The following is a 23491-nucleotide window of genomic DNA, read 5'->3' as shown; positions in this document are numbered from 1 at the left end:
CTATTCATGACTAGCTAAGTTATATAATACAATACAATCTTAGTGTTAGGCTTTTACAAGGCAATTCAGAGAAACAGATCGTCATTTTGGTGCGCGTAAGAGCCATGACTCTATTCAGGTGCGTGTTCCACTGCAAATTTTCTTCACAATGGACAAATAGGCTCATTGTGTTCAGAACAACCCAGGGTATGTACTCTTGTAACTGTACATCAAACATAGTGATCATAAGCGTTGACACATTTGGACTCGCGGGTGTTTGGCTTTTGAATGACATCAAAGCGTTATTTACTGTATTAGAATCCTCCACGTCTCATCTTTCAAAATACATCGAGTCCTCTTCATTTACAGCAACCCTCACTCAGACAACAACAAATGTGCAAAAGTTGCCCAACTTGCTTGAGGGATGGGAGCAACTTGTCATGCACGGTGGTCAAGTTCAGAACAGCTGTCAGTCAAAACCCATACAGTGCTGTGAAGTGCAGAGCCCTGACGTCATGTATAGCATGTTACTGTACAGTCATTGCGTTCCAATTTAGCCATTTATCAGTGTTCAAGTCTGCCATTTTCTACCTGTACTGGTACGAGTGTAAAGGGCCACATCACAGGATAGGTGAGGCAACCCCTGGAATCACTTTTACCAGCCCTGTTCCTTTGTCATTGCATTGAGATGCACCCCAAGAGATGCCAGTGTTGTGCCTCCCTGTGTGTTTGTGCCAGGTAGTGGTGGAGGGGGCCACCAGGACAGCGGTGATGGGGGACAAGGACACCAGGGTGCTGCTCACCACCAGAGAGAATGGAAACAAGCTCATAGGCTCCTGTTCCTCGGCCCAGACTGCGTCTATCGCCCTGCTGCACCCAGAGAGCTCCGTCAGCTGCCTTCTGAGCTTCACCAGTGACGCTGTCGAGTTCTCCGCACACGACGTCTACCTCAAACACCAGCTTCGATCCCAGCACCGGTAGGACCTGTTAGGGCTCAAGAATGATGATGTGGTGAATGTTGGCCAATATGTTCACTGGATGGTCTTTGCTCTAAGTTTCAGTTTACTTATGTATAATGGATATGACCTTCACATCATTAACCGCCCATTAGATCCAATGAAAATGCATGCAGGGATTTACTAAACCCACAGTGGGCCAGCTGGTGTGTGTGTGTGTGGAGTGCACCAGGGGCTGTTGTGGCAAAGAGGGCAAGGAAGTCGTGTTTACGAGGGAATAATCAATACCTGTAACTCTCATGAAATGAATTCACTGAAGGCCATAAACAGTGTAGGGATAATATAGTCAGCTGAATGGGCTCCCTTTCTCCAAACAACTGATAGCAGAGGGAGGCCTAATTGTGTTAGTTTGTGTTAGCATCTGGGAACGTGTTGTGGTTGTAGAGGACAAGCATACTCTTTAAAAAGTAAGCATCCATGAACATTATAGTCTTGAAATGAGACTGTTGACGTCACTTTCTCGTTAGACCCTTAGATTTGTGCACACATTAGACTGGTTTGTAATTCTATATCTCCTCCTTACAGATTCTTGCTCTCTGACATTGCAGCCTCTGAGTGACCAGCAGACCCGGGTGCTGAGCCTGTCCATGACCAGCCTGTTGGTGAAGGCTGGGGTGAAGGGCAGTGCTTTCTCTGGGGAGCAGGTCTGTGCCAGGCTGCCTGTGGAGACAGGCCTGTATTCTGACCAGACAGAGCTGCTGCTCAGCAACCTGCAGCCCAGCGCAGAGCTCACCGTCTACGGCCCCGCCGCAGCACTCGTCAGCCTGAAGGTCTGGATGTCAATCAACTTTCATATAAAGTACCTTTGACATGGGTCTCATCACACTTTAGAGAAGGAGATAAAAATGGAGAAGGGAAATGATTGATGATGGACAATGAGGGATGTAAAACATTTGGCACTGGATGTTAATTCTCTATAACCCCGCTGATTCACCCACCATCTCCTCCTGTCCTTTAGGTATCGTCTAGTTCTCTGTCCATCTCGGTTCAGGAGAGAGAGGTGTCCCACGGCTTCCCCAGTTTCTTGAAGTACATGGTCAGTGCCATGGACCCCCAGGCTGCAGCCTCCGTCTCCATTACCAGCTCATCCACTGGCCACACCCTCGTCACCCTCATCCACGTGGCTGACCCCAACACCACCATGCAAGGTCAGCAACATCATCTCTGAGTGGAACAGGAATTAAGATATATTAATGGTTTAATGCTGTGATGGTGCAGGGTAGCAAGATGCTGTGTAGAAGGGGAAAAGTATCTACACACTATTACACTTCCCAAACGTTTGAGACTTGGGAAACTTTTCTTTAAAATGTTCAGGTCCATCATCTCATCTTAGAGCTGTATTATTACTGCATCAGTAGGAAAGCAGGAGACTGCAGTGTGAACCCTGCATCTTCTGACCAGCCATCCATAAAGCCATTAGGTGTTAATTGGCTGGAGAAATGGAGCACATTAGGTTTTCTCTGCAGCGCCAACTAGCACAATACCATTGTGTCGTTGTTTTATCAAAACATTCAACAGGGATTCTGCTTTACAAAGAACAAGTTCATAACGGCTAGAAGGGAGCATTGAGCAGTGTCAGGTCCTAGTCTCACCCACCCCTCTGTCCTCCACTCTCTAGCTGCTGCTCCCGTGGTTACCATGGAGGGAGCCCATTTCCTGCAGGGCTTCATAGACTCCTACCAGATGTTCTTCACCGTTTTCGCTCTACTGGCTGGCACGGCCATCATCATCATTGGTGAGTTGCCACTTCCCCCACAAGGCTGGTCACCTCTTTACTGTCAGCAGGTCTGCATTATAAGTCGATACAATGAAAATCACGTGGCTTAGATGGGGCTGGGCGATATGGCCAAAATGTCATATCAGATCTAATTTTTGACGGTATTGCAGTATTTTATTGTAGTTTGTTTCTGAATAATAAAAGTTTGAAATATATGTTAATTGTGTGAGGAGAAATACAGTGGTAGTCAGATGTCATTATTGTTAAGGGTGACAGCGCATTAAAACCAAATAATTTATCTGCATTCTGTTTTGTTTTATACTCATCCAAACTAGGACAAAACTGCCGAAGTAGTCCAGTAGAACGTACTGTGCACTGTGAAAATATTGTTATAGATTATAAAAATCCATACCAGTATGTGGATCCAAACTGGTATACCTGAAAATACGATATATCACCTAGCCCTAGGCGGGGAATGTGAATTTCTTGATGATACTGCAGATCTTCAGGAACCATGAAGACATAATTTGACCGTCTAACATGTGATGTTAATGCTCTCTTCCCATCAAGTGTGTCATGCACCGTTTTCTGAGAAGGACTTAGCACCTCACCCAGCCTTTCAGAGAACACCGCCCCCTTCAGGGAGAGACCTGTCATTTTTTTTACAATATGTCTTTTAAATTGTTTTTGTTTTTTTATTACCAATGTACAAATACAATAAGGCATCATTTTAATTAACTAGGCAAGTCAGTTAGGAACAAATTCTTATTTTCAGACAGCCTAGGAACAGTGGGTTAACTGCCTTGTTCAGGACGACAGATTACATTGTCAGCTCGGGGATTCGATCTTGCAACCTTTCGGTTACTAGTCCAACACTCTAACCACTAGGCTACCTGCTGCCCCTAACATGTGCATTCAAATAGAATCAGTGGGAAACCGAGCACACAAGGGGTACAACATAACTAATAACTCATTCATTCATCAATTTCAGGAGTCTTTTTGCCAACTTTTTTCTCCTTATACATTCCAATGAATCGAAGTAATTAAACATTTATTTCTGGAAAAACAAAGCAAAGGCTGTGTTTTTATGCATTTTTATGAATATAAAATTTACCCAAAATAAGTAGAACTTTCAATAGAAATGTAATGTTCTTATCTTCCATTATTATACCGAAAGTTACTTTATCTTTAGTAAACTGGGATATGGAAAATATTTTTTTTAACCAGTCATACATATCACTCCAGAATTTGTTTCTATAAGCACAAAGGGGAAAAAATGGTGTTTCAATTTCTGTGTCACAAAATAGTTATTGTGATCAAACTTGAATCTATGCCAAAGGAATTCTCCCAAAGAACACATTTTTATTTTTCCCCCACCTTTATTTAACCAGGTAGGCTAGTTGAGAACAAGTTCTCATTTACAACTGCGACCTGGCCAAGATAAAGCATAAAGCATGGAATAAACAAGCGTACAGTCAATAACACAATAGAAAAAAAGAAAGTCTATATACAGTGTGTGCAAATGGCGTGAGGAGGTAAGGCAATAAATAGGCCATAGTAGCGAAGTAATTACAATTTAGCAGACCTGACTGCCCTTGACAGCACACAAACATCCTGTGGCGGACTGCAATAGCATTGAATAGTCCCCGCGATATGCAACTGTTCAGGGAAGTCAGGAACCATTAAATATTTTGAAGTGCAATTCTTTCGCTTTAGGCGGTACAGGAAAAAACAAGTAATTAGTACCACATTTCTTAATGGGCTTAGTATAAATTTGAGATGGAATTTCTGCTGAATTGTATAGGAAATAACTCGTTAAAGAGATGACGGATTACTTTGTTTGGCAACTTATCCGCTTTTAAATAGTGTTTGCTTCAATTTACCGTTTTCTAATAGGCTCTATACCTCTGCAACACAATTTAATGGAGAGAGTGGTAGCTGCAGTACATTTTACATTTTATTTCATCTGTGTTTGGCAATCTTGTTTTTGCTCATTTGGTTAATAGCTGCTTGGAGACATTGATTACAGCTGTTCATTGCTCTCATATACTCTCTGCTCCACTGAAGGTGCTTGAGTTTCAGTACTGCTCAATTTTTTTTTGCCAGCTGTGCTTCACTCACACCTCTGTTTCAGGTTTCACCTCAAACTCCTTCGTCCACAAGATGACCTCCCCGGACCCAATGAGCAGCCACAAACCACGACTCTTCTCCCCAGACTATTATTCCCGGTAGAGATCCCATTAGTACCCACGCCAGCCTCTGACATCATCACTGACTTTAACTCTACATGGGATAGGGAAGTGGTGCTTTTGTCACTCAGGAGAATGTCAGAGTATCTTACTGTTTAGTTCTGTCAGATGTATGGTGTTCAAAAGTATGTGTGGTTTGTTTAAATAGGGGTGAACTCAGTCAAATGTTCACTTAGTCATGTGACTGACAATTTTTCTTAAATGCAAGTAGCGATTTTCCAGAGTGAGTAGGGCTGTGTGTGTCCGTCCTCCTCTCATACGTGCCCCGGAAACTGATAAGTGGTCGCCATTTTTGTGAAAGGTGAACGGAGGAGTTTGCTCCTCTTTGTTACGCAACTCCTCTATAAAATGTCAGGCACAACAGGCAAAATGTATTTTTACCACTTAACACATATATTTAGGGATTCCTCTTCTGTAAATGGAGTCTCATTTCATACAAGCCCATTTTCTGTTTCCGCCCCTCGATTACCTCTGACCTTTTTAAAAGGAGGTGAGGAGAGGACACAAACCTTCCCTGCCCCACTGCAACAAGATTCGCAGGTCACAGATCGGCCTGATCAGCCATCTCTGGACCCATGGCCAGGCAGACTGTGTGTGTGTGTGTGTGTGTGTGTGTGTGCGCGCGCGAAGCATGGTACATTATACATGGTCAGATTTTTATTTATTATTATTTTTTTTGTACTTGATTTCAGACTAATACTTAATTTTGAGAGGCTGCAATAGTGAACTGATTTATACTGCCATTTCACTTTGCACATGTTGTAGTTTTGTTTTTTAAATACAGTGTGTATTTCTGCCGTGAAGATTTGTATTGTTAATCAACTATATGTTTTTTAACTCAGGAATTTGACAAACTACACTCCTGGATGGCCTAGTTGTCAGCTACTTTTAACACAGATGTCTATTTCAATCAAGGGTATGTCTAAATATTGATTTTGTGAGTATGACCACTGAATCCATTTTTTGTTAAGAGAGTGCTGTATGTATGTATGTATGTATGTATATGTTCAAAATCAGGATATGGTCAGCCAGAGCATCCACTTTGATGCCGTTCTTGTTTTGCAACCGTTTTATTTAACAATTTCTAAATACTTTGGTCAGTACAGTACTTATTGAGCCTAAAGACGGGCATCTCTTCTGTCGATCACAAATGTGAACCATCTTTCAGTTTTTCACTATACAATCCTTTCAGTACCTCAGCAACCAAAGTTAACTGGCAATGTTATTGTAAATGACCTGTGTATCAAGAGGTATGCGCTGAAGGACTTGAGGCTTCAAGCTCTGACTGCACTTCATTGTTTGGCAGAATAATCACTATTATATTTAGAGAAAGAAAGCTGTGGATCTTTTAAGGAGATTTTATGTTGAATGCTTTGGGTTTTAATGTGCAGACAGAGTATAATATTCCCCTGCTTGATGGTTCCTTTGTGTTTTGGAATTTGAAGCGTCCTGTCTTACTCTTATCTCCGTTGCACTGGCAGCATAAAGTATAAATACCAGAATTACCATCCGCCTTGAGTGATTGTGAGATCAAATATCATTGCTGAATAATATAAAGTTTTAACTTTTCAAATGCCTCTGATTTAACAAGGGGTGTATTCATTACACTGATTCTGTTGCAAAACATTTTGCATCAAACCGTTTACACCAAACACTTGAGTTTTGTTCTTAAACTGAAGTTTTAGTTGTCTCTTTTCAAAGAAAATAAGAGGCTGGAAGGAACCCCATGGACTTCATTCCACTTTAGAGCACGAAATAATTGATTGTTTATAGATGTGCAGCTTGTGCCAAACTATTTGCAGACTATTCAGATTGGAATGGCAACGTGTGGAAACGATACAATGAACTAATCAATCAATCAAATTTTATTTGTCACATACACATGGTTAGCAGATGTTAATGCGAGTGTAGCGAAATGCTTGTGCTTCTAGTTCCGACAATGCAGTAATAACCAACGAGTAATCTAACCTAACAATTTCACAACAGCTACCTTATACACACAAGTGTAAAGGGATGAAGAATATGTACATAAAGATACAGTGGGGAGAACAAGTATTTGATACACTGCCGATTTTGCAGGTTTTCCTACTTACAAAGCATGTAGAGGTCTGTAATTTTTATCATAGGTACACTTCAACTGTGAGAGACGGAATCTAAGTCGGTATTGCCCAGCGACAGCCCCGAAACCTGAAGGATTTGGAGAAGGTCTGTATGGAGGAGTGGGCCAAAATCCCTGCTGCAGTGTGTGTAAACCTGGTCAAGAACTACAGGAAATGTATGATCTCTGTAATTGCAAACAAAGGTTTCTGTACCAAATATTAACTTTTGCTTTTCTGATGTATCAAATACTTATGTCATGCAATAAAATGCAAATTAATTACTTAAAAGTCATACAATGTGATTTTCTGGATTTTTGTTTTAGATTCCGTCTCTCACACTGGAAGTGTACCTATGATAAAAATTACAGACCTCTACATGCTTTGTAAGTAGGAAACACTGCCGATTTTGCAAGTTATCAAATACTTGTTCTCCCCACTGTATATGAATGAGTGATGGTACAGAACGGCATAGGCAAGATGCAGTAGATGGTATCGAGTACAGTATATACATATGAGATGAGTAATGTAGGGTATGTAAACATTATATAAAGTGGTATTGTTTAAAGTGGCTAGTGATACATTTTTTACATGTATGGCAGCAACTTCTGTTTAAGAACCCAACTGCTTTTACGTCACGTTGAAGAGCGTTTGGAATAAACGGTTTGTTGCAAAACATTAACACCATTGGCATAATGAATACACCCCCGTCTCTTGATTGGAATTAATTTCACCCCGCTGGGAGAACGGAACATGTGTACATTGGAATGGAAGGGGGTGTCTAGCTGGAATCACATCGATTGGAACAGAGGCTACTGTATACTTAAGGCATTCAACAATTGCAGCACATTCCATAAGCCCATTCCTCTGTGGTGGTGTGTTTGGGAATGAATAAATGCCATATCCCTTCTGATACACAAGATTGTTTCCCCATTAACTTCCTTCCTGTGTTTGCGCTGTAGGAGCGGGTCCTATGTGCATCACAGCTAACTGCTTTCCCATCTGTCCCTAAGCCGAGTGATACTTTCACACACCACGCTCCCTCCGCCCGCTCCGCCACAGACAGGGGATTAGGGGAGTGTCATCCTCTCAGGGTCTCTGGAGACATGTTAAAGGTCTGGGACTGCTGATTAAACACCTCTTGTCCTCCCGCCTGCCTGCGTCAGTGGTCTGGCCTGGCCTAGTGGGGCTCAGTCAGTCGCACACAGCTCATCTGTATGCCTGCTCTGGCACAGTAGATGCCAATAACTGCTTGGCATCCATATGTGAGTGTAGAGAAGTGCATGATGGGGTGCTGGATGCTGTGATACAAATTGGCCAGCTGTGGAGCCCATTAATGAGTTCTCCAATCAGGGAGACGCTAATGTTTATAGTTTTGTTTAATGTTGTGTTAGTGTACGTAAGTTGTTTTGTCTGAAACGTTGTTCCCCCTGCTGCTATTGGACCAGGTCTCTCTTGGAAAAGAGATGTTATCTCAATGAGAAAAACCTGTATAAATAAAGGTTAAAAAATAAATTACTTTTGTTGATAGCACGACATATACGTTGAGCACTTGAATGTCACAATCTTTTTCTGCAATCCGTTTTAACTGTAAAGTACACAAAAACATGAGATATGTAAACACATGCATATACTTGCTCCAGTGACTGGGATGTGCATTACAGGTCTTTGGTATTTGGCAATGTATTTCACACACTAGTAAAGAGATGCTCTAAAGACTGAGCAAGCGCTTAAACGTTGTGTGGCTGTTTGATTAGAGAGCCAGCTGCTTAGCTCAGGCCTAGGCCAACAGTGGTTCAAGGGGCACATTTTAGAGCCAGGCCTAGGCCTGCTTACAAAGAGAGAAAGAGATGAGAGGCCTAGTGTTGTGTGAAGACAGAAACATCATTGATGGGTTGGTTATCCATAGCAACGGAAGATTCTATAACGAGAAAATTATCAAATATGGCTTCTCTTTGAGAGGACATATTTAGACAGAAATCCACTGCTTTCGTACCAGGGTGATCTTAGTCAAAATGACAATTTATTTTATTACACAATGGTCATTTCATGCAGAATAGGACATGCACTGTGCATACAGGCAGGACTGTAAGGTCAATCATGCATGCTAAACTAAAGTAGCCTAGACAGCCCATTTATTTTCCCCATTAGTGTGTGACAGTTGTGAAAACCCAGCTGCCAACTTGTCTACCAAGGAGCGGTCTTGGTTCCTCCCGGCCTGGGTGAAGGGAGAGAAGCGGTCTTGGTTCCTCCCGGCCTGGGTGAAGGGAGAGGAGCGGTCTTGGTTCCTCCCGGCCTGGGTGAAGGGAGAGGAGCGGTCTTGGTTCCTCCCGGCCTGGGTGAAGGGAGAGGAGCGGTCTTGGTTCCTCCCGGCCTGGGTGAAGGGAGAGGAGCGGTCTTGGTTCCTCCCGGCCTGGGTGAAGGGAGAGGAGCGGTCTTGGTTCCTCCCGGCCTGGGTGAAGGGAGAGGAGCGGTCTTGGTTCCTCCCGGCCTGGGTGAAGGGAGAGGAGCGGTCTTGGTTCCTCCCGGCCTGGGTGAAGGGAGAGAAGCGGTCTTGGTTCCTCCCGGCCTGGGTGAAGGGAGAGGAGCGGTCTTGGTTCCTCCCGGCCTGGGTGAAGGGAGAGGAGCGGTCTTGGTTCCTCCCGGCCTGGGTGAAGGGAGAGGAGCGGTCTTGGTTCCTCCCGGCCTGGGTGAAGGGAGAGGAGCGGCGTCGGTTGCCAGTGACCAGTGTTCCAGATAGGTTACTGTGCTGACGGGAGGAAAACACAGACCAGGGCTGTGAAGGAGACCTGACAGGAATAACAAGACTGGCTATCCACTCTTCCTGAATGATCAGGACCAGAGTAAAGATTTCCTATTGACCACCGTGAGGATGATGAGCCAAATGGAAGCCGTTAACCTCTACCGGATTGGTGCACCCACCCCCACGGGATGGTTGAGCTAATGTAGGCTAATATGATTAGCATGAGGTTGTAAGTAACAACATTTCCAAGGACATAGACATATCTGATATGGGCAGAAAGCTTAAATTATTGGTAATCTAACGGCACTGTCCAATTTACAGCAGCTATTACAGTGAAAGAATACCATGCTATTGTTAGAGGAGAGTGCACAGTTATGAACTTGAAAATGTATTAATAAACCAATTAAGCACATTTGGGCAGTCTTGATACAACATTTTGAACAGAAATGCAATGGTTCATTGGATCAGTCTAAAACTTTACACATATACTGCTGCCATCAGTGGCCAAAATCTAAATTTATCCTAGATTCCTAAGTCATATATTGGTCTTTCTCTTTCATTTCAAAGATGAAAAAAAAGGTTTTTGTCTTTGTATCATCTTTTACCAGATCTAATGTGTTATTTTCTCCTACATTAATTTCACATTTCCAGAAACGTCAGTGTTTCCTGTCAAATGGTATCAAGAATATGCATATTCCTGCTTCAGGTTCTGAGCTACAGGCAGTTAGATTTGGGTATGTTATTTTAGGCGAGAATTGAAAAAAAGGGTCCAGTCCTTTGGAGTCCATTCATCTGGCATGGCTTCTCCAAATCAACATATAATCTCAGGTGTAATATACCGTACTATAGCTATTACTAAAGTAACAGCTCTAAAGTAACAGCTATGTGGAAAATGTCACATCATAATAGTTGAAAGCTATAAATGAAATCTCAATCTTCTGTTCCTCTTAAATTGTTACAGCTTCGATTTGTATTGATTTGTGATGAAATACCTGACATTACAACATTAAATAGGCTAGAATTTTAAGAAAGACTATCCTATAGCCCACCACAGTTCTGCACATACAAAATTCTCTTCACTGGTTTGCCCACAGCCCATTCACATCCATCACACAAGTATGCTGCATGAATTCATTTTCATGAGGAATTGGGCTTTGTAGGGCTGAGGACGGTACTGGGCTATTGGATTTCTAGGCATTCTCTGCCAAAACTTTTTCCACATTGCTGGCTAAATGATAGGGTCTCCTTTTCCATCACAGAGTGGTCCAATGCTTTGTGAAGCTGAACTAAGAGAGTCTTGGAATGGATTTGCCTCAGCGGAAATACTGTAAATCTACAAGGCTGGCACTCCACCACTACCACCAACCACCGCACTGACTGGTCATCCTGAGGAAGGAAGGAGTGCAGAGAGGACCGTAACAATGACAATGTCTTTCAGACTGCTTTACATCTTGTGGTTGGTGACTTCTCTCATCTACCACCACTTATGTGTTGTGTCCGGCAGGGGGACGCACGTTTTGCACCGCCCATTACTCCTAGTGCCGGAGAGGTGAGAGGTTGTTTATGGCCAATTAGAAGCAGAGTGAAAAACTGGGAAGTAGCAGAGAGCTACGTACTCTACTGAAAGGAATACTTGACATTGGTGAATGTTGAAGGCTGCATGCCCATCTGGGTGGTATGTAATCTGACACTGGGGACAAATGCTGGACCTGAAATGGAAGTCATTGGGGTAACGCATCTGGTGACACACTTCTGGGATCACGTGCAAGGAATGCCTCCGTACCAGCAACTGATACCAGCTCCTGGTGAATGCTGCGCTGCATGCCCAACTGGATGCTATGTGCCAGAGCCTGGGTTAGCTCAGGCATCAGCAGGCTCGCCCGCTCCCTGGCTTCCCGCCATGGGGATTTGGGCGCTGCAGCAAAAACCCTAATACGCTACATCTGGACTGTATATTCGGCCTGCTTCTCAGCACAGCCACACTATCTGCTTTTACAAGGGAATATGTTCTCTCTCCGACTGCAAGTACTGTACTGTACAGCCCTTCCTTGCTCATTCTGGACTGATATAGTGGAAGTGAAGCAAGCCCCTCCGTTATATGGACAACATTTTTGTCCAAATGCAGTGTAACAGCATCGAAGAATACAACATTTTGCTCTTTCATTTAAATATTGATCAAAGGGAAAGAGAAAGTGTGAAGACTAAAGAGAAATAGAGAGTGTGAAGGGAGATGGGTCTGAACATGGTTGCTGTGTGCATCTCTCTTTCTCTGTCATCTACCCCTGGCTTTGATAATGCTCCCGTGTGGCGCAGCGGTCTAAGTCACTGCATCACTATAGACACCCTGGTTTGAATCCAGGCTGTATCACAACCGGCCATGATTGGGAGTCCCTTAGGGCGGCACACAATTGGCCCAACATCGTCTGGGTTTGGCCGGTGTAGGCCGTCATTGTAAATAAGAATTTGTTCTTAACTGACATGCCTAGTTAAATAAAAACAGGGAGAAGATCATCAGCCAGTAGAGTGAATAACGCACTTCACCGGGCCCATTCCTCAGTCTCATTTAATGCATAATTTACCTCCAAAATTTTCCGGATGGAAGTGATATGGAGATGGCTTAAGGTAGGGGTCAGGGCGGTATAATAGGGAAAGAGCAGTTCTCATTAAGGGGCAAAAACTTTATGGATTAGACACAGAAGTATCAATGTACGTCATTGATTCAACTTTTCTCGAGTCCTCAATCGTCAACCTTGAAGGGCCTTATTGAGGACCTGGATAATTTCTCCAGTTTCTCTGAACTAAAACCCAACTATGATAAGTGTACTATATAATGGATTGGGTCTTTAAAATATACAATCTTTAAATTGCTAAGTGGTCTCCCGATTAAATAGGCAGATGGTGAATTTGATGTTCTTGGTGTACATATCCAGGAAAATTTGAGTGATCTACACCTGCATTGCTTGCTGTTTGGGGTTTTAGGCTGGGTTTCTGTACAGCACTTTGAGATATCAGCTGATGTAAGAAGGGCTATATAAATAAATTTGATTTGATCAAATTCGTAATATATTGTATGAATTGGATTCGTAACATATCATATGAATTGCACAAAAAAAGACATCACAGTGAATTGACAATGGAACCCTGTTTATAAGTATCCTCTTTGTTAAATGAAGCCATTCAGAGAGCTGGTTACAATTCCCAATTTCATCCTCCAGGAGAGGCAGAACAAATAGACAAAAGACCATGTTTCGTAAACATTTTTTATAAAAGGTGTCATGTTTATGAATTACATTGTAAATAATGTTGGTATAATTATGCCACACAAGCAATTAATAAAATGTATATGGAGATGTAGGCTCAATACAAAAGTATAATCAACTCGTCGCAGCTCTGCCAAAAAATGGAAGATGGGTTTACTCAAGGAATGAATTGGCTTGTCTGCTTAATCATAATTTGATTCTCTCTGGGTGATAGAGATGGTCAATAGGATTTAAAACAGGTTTCAAATGTTTGTTGCCAATATTGCCAGTCCTCATATTGGTGTAAGGAAATGTGATACCCTGTTGGGCAACGAATCTGACTAGATCAACACACCTGTGCAAACACACACAAATAGCTTGATGCCACATGTTTATAGGGGTAGTACATTCCACTAGCACAGGCTGGCCTCCCAGTTGATCAGCCTGGTCTTATAGACTAGACGTAACATAGTAAATGTAAATCCGAGACAATCAAATTAGTAAAACATCTTATGTTTGGTATGGTTACATAAGACAGAAGGTTACTTAAGGCAAAAATGAAAGCAACCCAAAGGTTTGCCTGTTCCAATATCATCATGGACAACTTTAGCAACTACATACTAGTTTTTAGCTACTTTGCAACTACTTAGCTTAGGGAAAGGGTTAGCTAACATGCTAACTCCTAACCTTAACCCTTGAACCTAACTCTTAACCCCTAGCATCTGAAGTTAGCCACCTACAGTAGCTAACATTAGCCAGCTAGCAAACATTAGCCACACCAATTTGGAATTCATAACATTTATGAATTGCAATTCGTAACATATCATACGAAATGGATGATGGCCATCCACAAATTAATACATACCATACGAAACGTAGCCTACATACTAATACGAAGTTCTCTGAGACCATGAGTTGATCAACCCTTCAGATGAGGAGAGGAACAGACATCTATGGTGCGTTGTCACGTTTGGGCATTTTGCTACCTATTGGAAATCTTACCTCCGAGCCTATCTATCACATTCCTTGCCTATGGCTGTGAGACACAGTACCCGTTGGAGTTGACACATGTATATACACATTCCAAGTCAAACGACCTACATTGAAACAACTCAAACCTTACAATAGCTTATCTCTGTCAATTCTGAGCCCCTGATAGGATTTTCAAATGTTCCATTTTGAATAGATTGACACAGACATTGAAGACCAGTAAAAGCTTTTTAAACAGATGTACTATTCAACAACAAGATCCCATCCCGTGGTTCTAGGGTGCAGGAGCTTTGCACTCCGTAAATGCAGATTCATAAAACTTGAAAACCCCGCCTACTTGACAACCAGCGTCTGTTTACGAAAAGTCACGGGTACAACGTGGACCGGAGGGTGATAACGAGACATTCTACATTGGTTCGGAAAACTCTACAGGGGATCCGTGTCAGACAGTCTCGTCTATATGTTTAGAATAAGTTGCCAAACTAAAAGGATATGAAGGATATGATACAGCTGGGTCGACGTCCTTTGAAGGGTTAAAACATGTTTGTTTTTTTCTAACTGGAGTGGTTTTCGGAGGTTAGTTATGGTGTAGGCTAACCGCCGGAACACGCTTTTCATTGGGCACCATTCGTCACACTTCATTCAACCAGCACCACATGAAAACAATGGCGAGGCGCAAAAAGGCACATCGGGTTGGAATTTAACTGAACGTAGCCATAGCACAGGTTGAAAACGGACTCCGAGAAAACTGAGATCGGGGGGCAACCCGAGTCGAAGCAAGATGGAAAGCCCGACCGAAACCCCAACCAGGGCTGCAGAGTATCTGAAGGAGCTTAATAACATAATCGAGACCCAACAGGAGTTACTGGAGAGGCAGAAAAAAAGAATAGAGGAGCTGGAGCATCAAGTGTCCGACTTGTGTTCAGAAAACGCCTGTTTGAAAGATCTGTACCAGCGACATCTGGCTACGTGTAGGCTGCTGCAACAGGGCAACAGCCACGGAACGTTAGGTGCCATAAAGGAAAACATCACCCAAGAAAAGTAAGAATGTATTGCTCGCACTGCACTATTGAAAGACATTGATAGATGTCACAAATAATCCCCCATAGTTTACTAAATCATTACTGGGATCTTCTCTTAAAACCCCAGATAAACGCACACCACCGACATAGGCCTTACACTGTTCTAGATGTAAAAAGTATCTATAGACGCATTTGATAGATAGCCTAATAGGTAATATCATGGCCTAAAGTAAAGGTTTGCATCAAAACTAATTTTTTCTAAGAGACCAGATTGACCACTACGCACAAGACCGTTTTTATTGTATTACAGTCAAACCAACAGGCTTCTTGAAATGCCACGATATAACTTAACACTAATATGCCCAACAGTACACAGGAAATTGTAAGCCATAATAGAACTGCCCATCAATTACAGTCCGTTACCTCCCCGCGGGTCTAAGCGGTTGGGTCAGCTTTAGGTACAGTGCGACGAAAGATGGAATATTATCATTGACCAAATATGGAAACCTTTGCTACTCCAGGTGTATTTCATTCAAGCGCTTGGAAGTTATTATGCAGAGGAATCCGTTTTTAATGGGGCTCAGATTTCATATGAATGGATTATCCTTTAAATCATTCTAGGCTATTCTATTTTTAGTCAGTCTTTTTTTCCATTTGACTGCATTTATTCCTTTTGTTCATGACTTGGTGGGCTCTGTTTTCATTGCATATGCTTTGTGGTAACCATGTTATCGATAAAGTAGTGGCCTATTATGTCATCTAATTGAGTAAATCAAGTTTTATCTTGCATTGGTTGGTGAGCATTAAACTCAATAATAGATTTGCAGTATGACTGTCTGAGGGTTATATAATTTGCTTTGTTGTCAATGACTGTTTTTCAATACAAACAACTGCCATAGCTTTCTTCCAATGTCCTCCCTATTACTGTAGTGTATAACCAGAATGGAATGAATTGGAGGAAGTCCAGTGGGCAGTAACTTTTGCTTCCCAGCGATCAGACTGAGACTCCAGGTTCACTACTGTCATGGAGTCTTTTGATTCATGTTTGGTAACATCAGTTGGCTGAGGTATCTCTCATGCCAGACTAGCTTAGCATCGGTGTGCTAGTCTTTTAAGTGGATTTCATGTGTCGGGCAGGGACGAATCCAGGATTTTTATGGAATACGGTACAAGCTCTGGGAAAAGGAGCTGAGCTGGGATAGATCAATTATACAATTACTTCCATATGTTTCATTTTTATGTAGGAGGAGGGCAGTCTGGGCGGCTCTCATCTGGGAGGGATTGGAGGTTTAGCCGCCGAGGGCAAGGCAGGGCAGGGTGATGGAGCATATATCTCACTCACATCAGCACTGTGCTTAAAGTCCACTCCATGCAGTTACCTCAGCTTCACCAGTCAGCAGGATCTTGAAACCTCCGGTGACCTTTGTCTTGTAGGGAGAGTGTGGTTGTGTCCTGATGAGTTGTGGCAGCCAATCAATATGTATATGGAGGACTCATGGACAGTGTGTATTTGCTGTGGGATCAGCGTGACATATGAGATCAGGACATACTCTACCTTTGACCGTTAGCTAGGGCCTTTAATAAATATCACCTCCAAAGCCACATGATTCGTCCCCCCACCAGCCTGTGTTGGGTGATAACGCTGTGTCTGAGAGACAGTAGGCTTGGGCAGTATACCTATTAAAAACTTATACCAGGGTATTTTAAAATACAGACGGTATGATTTGTAATTTTTGGGGTCTCCAGCTCAGGGCTCCAGCTATGCATTTGGTTTGGTTTGCTAAATTGCTAGCTACGTGGCTAGCTTGCAAGATCAAGCTTCTTGATTACAGATGACACAATCAATTCCCTCCTGGATCAAGATCCCTGCCAAGATCCCTGCCTAAATCTGTTTAGAGCAGTACATTATTATATATTTTTTTTACATTTGGAAAGAAATAACGCCCCTTGTGTGCACTGCCGGTAATACCGTATACTCTGGTATGGTACATGAACGGTATGAAAATCTGGATACCGCCCAACATTAGCCTAGTTCTCCAGTACCGTCTCCTATTTGGTGCTGGTTATTTAGCAGTCTGTGGTCTTCCTCTATGATCCTGATGAAATATGACAGAGATTATTAACGTAAAGTGGGTTTTATGGCGGTTACTGAATCCTTAATGGCATATAAGTGTGGTGGGCAATTCTAAACCAACAGTATAAAAAGCAGGACTGCCGGAGAACTGTAGATGGAATTTCAGTAGGAGAAATGTGATTTAAATGGTGCGTTTACATGACACTTAAACTGAGACTGATCATTATCACGAGATGTGTGGAAAACAAATGTTTGGGACCATATTCTGTCATTTAGGTCTTCTCACGTGCTGCTCTTCGTCCTTGTTTTTAGAATGACTATTGAATATTTTACAGTATGCTTTTAAAGCAGTGTGGATAGGCCTTCCGTCATTGTCTTACCTTCAGATGCTAGAGACTCACCAGCCTTTGGTGTCATTGATGAGACCGCATAGTCTAAGTTCTCATTTATTGCTTTTTATGTTGATCTATTCTTAAGTACTTAGCACTTGAAAGTTATTTCTAGCCTACTGTTTTGGCTCAAACGTCCTTAATGATTTCATTTCAGTCTTGGTGATATTTTTATCACCTAGGGTCTATTTATAGCAAGGGTAGGAAAAAAGTAGTCAGGAAGCTGCTGGATATGACATCATTTTTAATGGCACGGACACACTGGTAGCGTTTGCCTGCCGAGAGCACCTAGCAACCAAATTTCTTCAGCCTCCCGAGGTTGAAGAGGTGCAATAGTGCCGCTTTCACCACACTGTCTGTGTTGGTGGACCATTTCAGATTTTCAGTGATGTGTACGCAGAGGAACTTGAAGCCTTTCACTTTCTCCACTGCGGTCCCGTCGATGTGGATGGGGGCGTGCTCCCTTTGCTGTTTCCTGAAGTCTACAATCAGCTCTTTCTTTTTGTTGACACTGAAGGAGAGGTTATTTTCCTGGCACCACTGTGCCAGGGCCCTCACCACCTCCCTGTAGGCTGTCTCGTCATTGTTGGTAATCAGGCCTACTACTGTTGTGTCATCTGCACCTTGATGATTCAGTTGGAGGCATGCATGGCCACACAGTCATGGGTGAACAGGGAGTACAGGAGGGGGCTGAGCACACACCCTTGTGGGGTCCCTGTGTTGAGGATCAGCGAAGTAGAGGGGTTGTTTCATCACCCGGGGTCGGCCCGTCAGGAGGTCCAGGACCCAGTTGCACAGGGCGGGGTTCAGACCCAGGGCCCCAAGCTTAATGATGAGTTTGGAGGGCACTATGCTGTTGAAGGCTGAGCTATAGTCAACAAACAGCATTCTTACAAATGTATTCCTCTTGTCCAAATGGGATCTTGCAGTGCGATGGTGATTGTATCGTCTGTGGATCTATTGGGGCGGGTTGCAAATTTAAGTGGGTCTAGGGTGTCAGGTAAGGTTGAGGTGATATAATCCTTAACTCGCCTCTCAAAGCACTTCATGATGACAGAAGTGAGTGCTACGGGGCACTAGTCATTTAGTTCAGTTACCTTTGCTTTCTTTGATACAGGAACAATGGTGGGCATCTTGAAGCAAGTGGGAACAGCAGACTGGTATAGGGAAGGATTGATATGTCCGTAAACACTTCAGGCAGCTGGTCTGCGCATGCTTTGAGGACGCGGCTAGGGATGCCGTCTAGGCTGGCAGCCTTGCAAATGTTAACACGCTTAAATGTCTTACTCGTGTCGGCCACAGAGAACTAGAGCCCACAGAACTTGGGAGCGGACAGGTTCGGTGGCACTGTGTTATCCTCAAAGCGGGTGAAGGTGTTTAGCTTGTCCGGGAGCAAGACGTCTGTGTTTTTGAAGTGCGAGTACTGCAGGCAATGTGTTGATAAAACTTTGGTAACGTTTTCCTCAACTTTGCTTTGTTAAAATCCCCAGATCCAATAAATGCAGCCTCAGGACATGTGGTTTCCAGTTTGCACAAAGTCCAGTGTAGTTCCTTGAGGGCCATCGTTGTATCGGCTTGAGGGGGAATATACACAGCTGTGACTATAACTGAAGAGAATTCTCTTTGGAGGTAATACGGTCAGTATTTGATTGTGAGGTATTCTTGGTTGGGTGAACAAGATGACTTGAGTTCATGTACATTATCACGATCACACCATGAGTATTTAATCATGAAACATACACCACTGTCTTTCTTCTTCCCAGAGAGTTCTTTATTCCTGTCTGCGCAATGTACTGAGAACCCAGCTGGCTGTATGGACAGGGAAAGTATATTTGAAGAGAGCCATGATTCTGTAAAACAGAGTATGTTACAGTCAATGATGTCTCTCTGGAAGGAGATCCTCGTCTTGGCTCGTCTACTTTATTGTCCCGAGACTGAACATTAGCGAATAATATACTCTGAAGCGGTGGATGGTGTGCCCACCTCCTGAGTTGAACTATAAGTCCACTCCAAATACCTCTTCTCCACTGGCTGCGTCTTGGAGAAGCCTTTGGGATAAGTTCAATTGCATTGGAGGGTACATACAAAGGATCCAATTCGGGAAAGTCGTAATGCTGGTGAGTTACCTCCGTTCTGATATACAAATGTTCTGTCCGGCTGTATGTAATAACACAAAAAACTTTCTGGGCTAATAATGTAAGAAATAACACGAAATACTGCAAAATTGCTTCGGAGCTAGAAGCAGAGATGCCATGTCTGTTGGTGCCATCTTTAGCTATCTCTTTCCCCACCATTTAATTTTCAAATCACAGACCAGTGGAGAGAGCGTCACAGGGATCCCTGATAATGGGCCTTGTGTTGCCAAGTCAACAGATGTCTCCTCGGATATTTCTGCACTATGAGGCGAGGCCTCTGGGCAGGGCTATGTGTCAGGTTCTGAGAGAGGGAAGAGGGCCACTGCACAGGTATTGGAAATCATTCCATCAGCCACTAACCCTGCACAGGATCCATAGACCCTATAGCACCACTAAATGAGCATATAGCCTAACCCCTAGGTTAGGGTGGTAAGGTAGGGCTAGGCAGCGGTTGATTTGATTTGACCGCCTATATAGGCCTGAAATCCCAAGCTGGTTCCTACTGGAGGAAAGCTGGATCAGGTTGAGTAAAGCTGGCTAAATCTCACTAAAGCCTTCTATCCAGTTCTTTCTTACCCCTACCCCCACCGCACGGACACACAATCACACACACGAAGACACACACCACACACAATCCTTTCTTAAGAAATAAGGGAAGTGGAGGGAGCAGTTAGATAGTTTGAGAGACAGCTGGAGAGGAGTCAGACAGGGAGAGTGGCTCCTGCTCTTCTTAATGTTTCTTAAACAGTCTGCCTTGTCAGCTCTCTAAGTGTTTGTGCTGACCATATGCAGTTTCTATAATAGTCAGCTCTTGTTAAAGAACAGACTTCCACTCTGCATCTTCCCAAGACTCCGGGCACTATTTACAGCTGGCGTTAAGGCGGTGCTAGTGTCAAACACACGTTAGTTTGCTATTTCGTCATGTAAAAACTGGCGCACTGGCATTTTCCAACCCTAACGCAAGGTTCGGCAATTGACCTGTCTTATATCAGCTCAGATGGGCGGGGTGGAAATATTTGAGGTGTATCCTTAAAAACATGATCCAAAGTGCTAATTTCAGGAAGCACTGATAGGGATATTTAAGACCAACCAAAAGCTGGTTTTAGCAGTAATGCAGTTGGTTATGGTATGAATTTTGACAACGGAAATGCACCCTAAATCTTAATCGCCAAAGCTTTATTAAAATATCAAGTTTGAGAGGAGATTAACAGTGAGACTCTTCCTAGAGCTGGCCACCCAGCCAAACTGAACGATTCGCGGAGAAGGGCCTTGGTCAGGAGGTGACCAAGAACCCGATGGTCGCTCTGACAGAGCTCCAGAGTTCCTCTGTGGAGATGGGAGAAACTTCCAGAAGGATAACCATCTCTACAGCACTCCACCAATCAGGCCTTTATGGTAGAGTGGCCAGACGGAAGCCACTCCTCAGTAAAAGGCACATGACAACCTGCTTGGAGTTTGCCAAAGGCACCTAAAGGACTCTCAGACCACAAGAAACAAGATTATCTGGTCTGATGAAACCCAGATTAAACTCTTTAGCCTGAATGCCAAATGTCACTTCTGGAGGAAACCTGGTACCATCCCTATGGTGAAGCATGGTGGTTGCAGCATCATGCTGTTGGGATGTTTTTCAGCGGCAGGGACTGGGAGACTAGTCAGGATTGAGCGAAAGATGAACAGAGCAAAGTACAGAGAGATCCTTGATGAAAACCTGCTCCAGGGCACTCTGAACCTCAGACTGGGGAGAGGTTCACCTTCCAACAGGACAAGGACCCGAAGCACACAGCCAAGACAACGCAGGTGTGGCTTCGGGACTAGTCTCTGAATGTCCTTGAGTGGCCCAGCCAGAGCCCAGACTTGAACTTGATTGAACGTCTCTGGAGAGACCTGAAAATAGCTGTGCAGTGACGCTCCCCATCCACCCTGGCAGAGCTTGAGAGAATCTGCAGAGAAGAATAGGAGAAATTCCCCAAATACAGGTGTGCCAATTTTGTAGCGTCATACCCAAGAACACTTGAGGCTGTAATTGCTGCCAAAGGTGCTTCAACAATATTCTGATTAAAGGGTCTGAATACTTTTGTATTTCTGCTTTGTCATTATTGTGTTTCATCAAGTATGTTCATAATTCAAACCCCCCTTTTTAGGCCTACTAAAACAAATGCTTGTTCAATCGCAATGCATGTCTTTATTATACTGACGATTTTTATGATATCATTACATTTTACATTTATTGATTGTTGAAAAAAATACTGATTGCTTGTTTTTTGTAAAATTTTATTACAACCAAACTTATTAGAATGATTCACCTTCCTGGTTTTAGGGCGACAACGTCCGTGGCACTCTTGCAATGCAACTTCTGGAGATGTGTCTATGTGATCTGATCTGTAAAATGGTTCCGATTTATGTTCATAAAACATAGGCAATAAAACAATTTGCCATATGTGAAATGATTGCCCACCATCTATCTTCAGAGCTCGTGCTGTTAGGTGACCTAAACTGGGACATGCTTAACACCTCGGCCATCCTACAATCTAAGCTTGATGCCCTCAATCTCACACAAATTATCAATGAACCCACCAGGTACAACCCCAAATCCATAAACATGGGCACCCTCATAGATATCATCCTAACCAACTTGCCCTCCAAATACACCTCGGCTATTTTCAACCAAGATCTTAGTGATCACTGCCTCATTACCTGCATCTGTAATGGGTCTGCGGTCAAACGACCACCCCTCATCACTGTCAAACGCTCCCTAAAACACTTCAGTGAGCAGGCCTTTCTAATCGACCTGGCCCGGGTATCCTGGAAGGATATTGACCTCTTCCCGTCAGTAGAGGATGCCTGGTTATTCTTTAAAAGTGCCTTCCTCACCATCTTAAATAAGCAGGAACTTAGAACCAGGAACAGATATAGCCCTTGGTTCTCTCCAGACCTGACTGCCCTTAACCAGCACAAAAACATCCTGTGGCGTTCTGCATTAGCATTGAATAGCCCCCGTGATATGCATATTTTCAGGGAAGTCAGGAACAAATATACACAGGCAGTTAGGAAAGCTAAGGCTAGCTTTTTCAAGCAGAAATTTGCATCCTGTAGCACAAACTCAAAAAAGTTCTGGGACACTGTAAAGTCCATGGAGAATAAGAGCACCTCCTCCCAGCTGCCCACTGCACTGAGGCTAGGAAACACTGTCACCACCAATAAATCCACTATAATTGAGAATTTCAATAAGCATTTGTCTACGGCTGGCCATGCTTTCCACCTGGCTACCCCTACCCCGATCAACAGCCCTCCACCCCCCACAGCAACTTGCCCAAGCCTCCCCCATTTCTCCTTCACCCAAATCCAGATAGCTGATGTTCTGAAAGAGCTGCAAACTCTGGACCCCTACAAATCAGCCGGGCTAGACAATCTGGACCCTCTCTTTCTAAAATTATCTGCCGAAATTGTTGCAACCCCTATTACTAGCCTGTTCAACCTCTCTTTCGTATCGTCTGAGATTCCTATAGATTGGAAAGCTGCTGCGGTCATCCCCCTCTTCAAAGGGGGAGACACTCTAGACCCAGACTGCTACAGACCTATATCTATCCTACCCTGTCTTTCTAAGGTCTTCGAAAGCCAAGTTAACAAACAGATTACCGACCATTTCGAATCCCACTGTGCCTTCTCAGCTATGCAATCTGGTTTCCGAGCTGGTCACGGGTGCACCTCAGCCACGCTCAAGGTCCTAAACAATATCATAACCGCCATCGATAAGAGACATTACTGTGCAGCCGTATTCATCGACCTGGCCAAGGCTTTCGACTCTGTCAATCACCACATTCTTATTGGCAGACTCGACAGCC

At 43.4% G+C, this 23491-nt stretch overlaps 1 protein-coding gene and 1 pseudogene across 3 annotated transcripts in view; both read left to right on the top strand.

Annotated features, from left to right (window-relative positions):
• LOC139541866 (nuclear pore membrane glycoprotein 210-like) overlaps positions 1 to 10212 on the top strand; it is a 58517-nt pseudogene extending 48305 nt beyond the window's left edge.
• Positions 10213 to 14387: 4175 nt separating this feature from the next.
• LOC139542811 (IQ motif and SEC7 domain-containing protein 1-like) overlaps positions 14388 to 23491 on the top strand; it is a 263640-nt gene continuing 254536 nt past the window's right edge. For 2 of the 3 annotated variants that reach the window (XM_071348662.1, XM_071348670.1), the window contains exon 1: positions 14388 to 15070. In XM_071348662.1, the coding sequence (XP_071204763.1) occupies positions 14811 to 15070 (260 nt within the window). In that variant the 5' untranslated portion in view covers positions 14388 to 14810. Of the gene's footprint in view, positions 15071 to 19613; positions 19632 to 23491 lie in introns of those variants that run through there. The other variant, XM_071348664.1, reaches the window with a different exon arrangement.

The sequence above is a fragment of the Salvelinus alpinus genome, chromosome 17, assembly GCF_045679555.1.
Source record: "Salvelinus alpinus chromosome 17, SLU_Salpinus.1, whole genome shotgun sequence".
Taxonomy (NCBI): domain Eukaryota; kingdom Metazoa; phylum Chordata; class Actinopteri; order Salmoniformes; family Salmonidae; genus Salvelinus; species Salvelinus alpinus.
The sequence above is the reverse complement of the archived record's forward strand: the minus strand, read 5'-3'. Positions and strand labels throughout refer to the sequence as shown.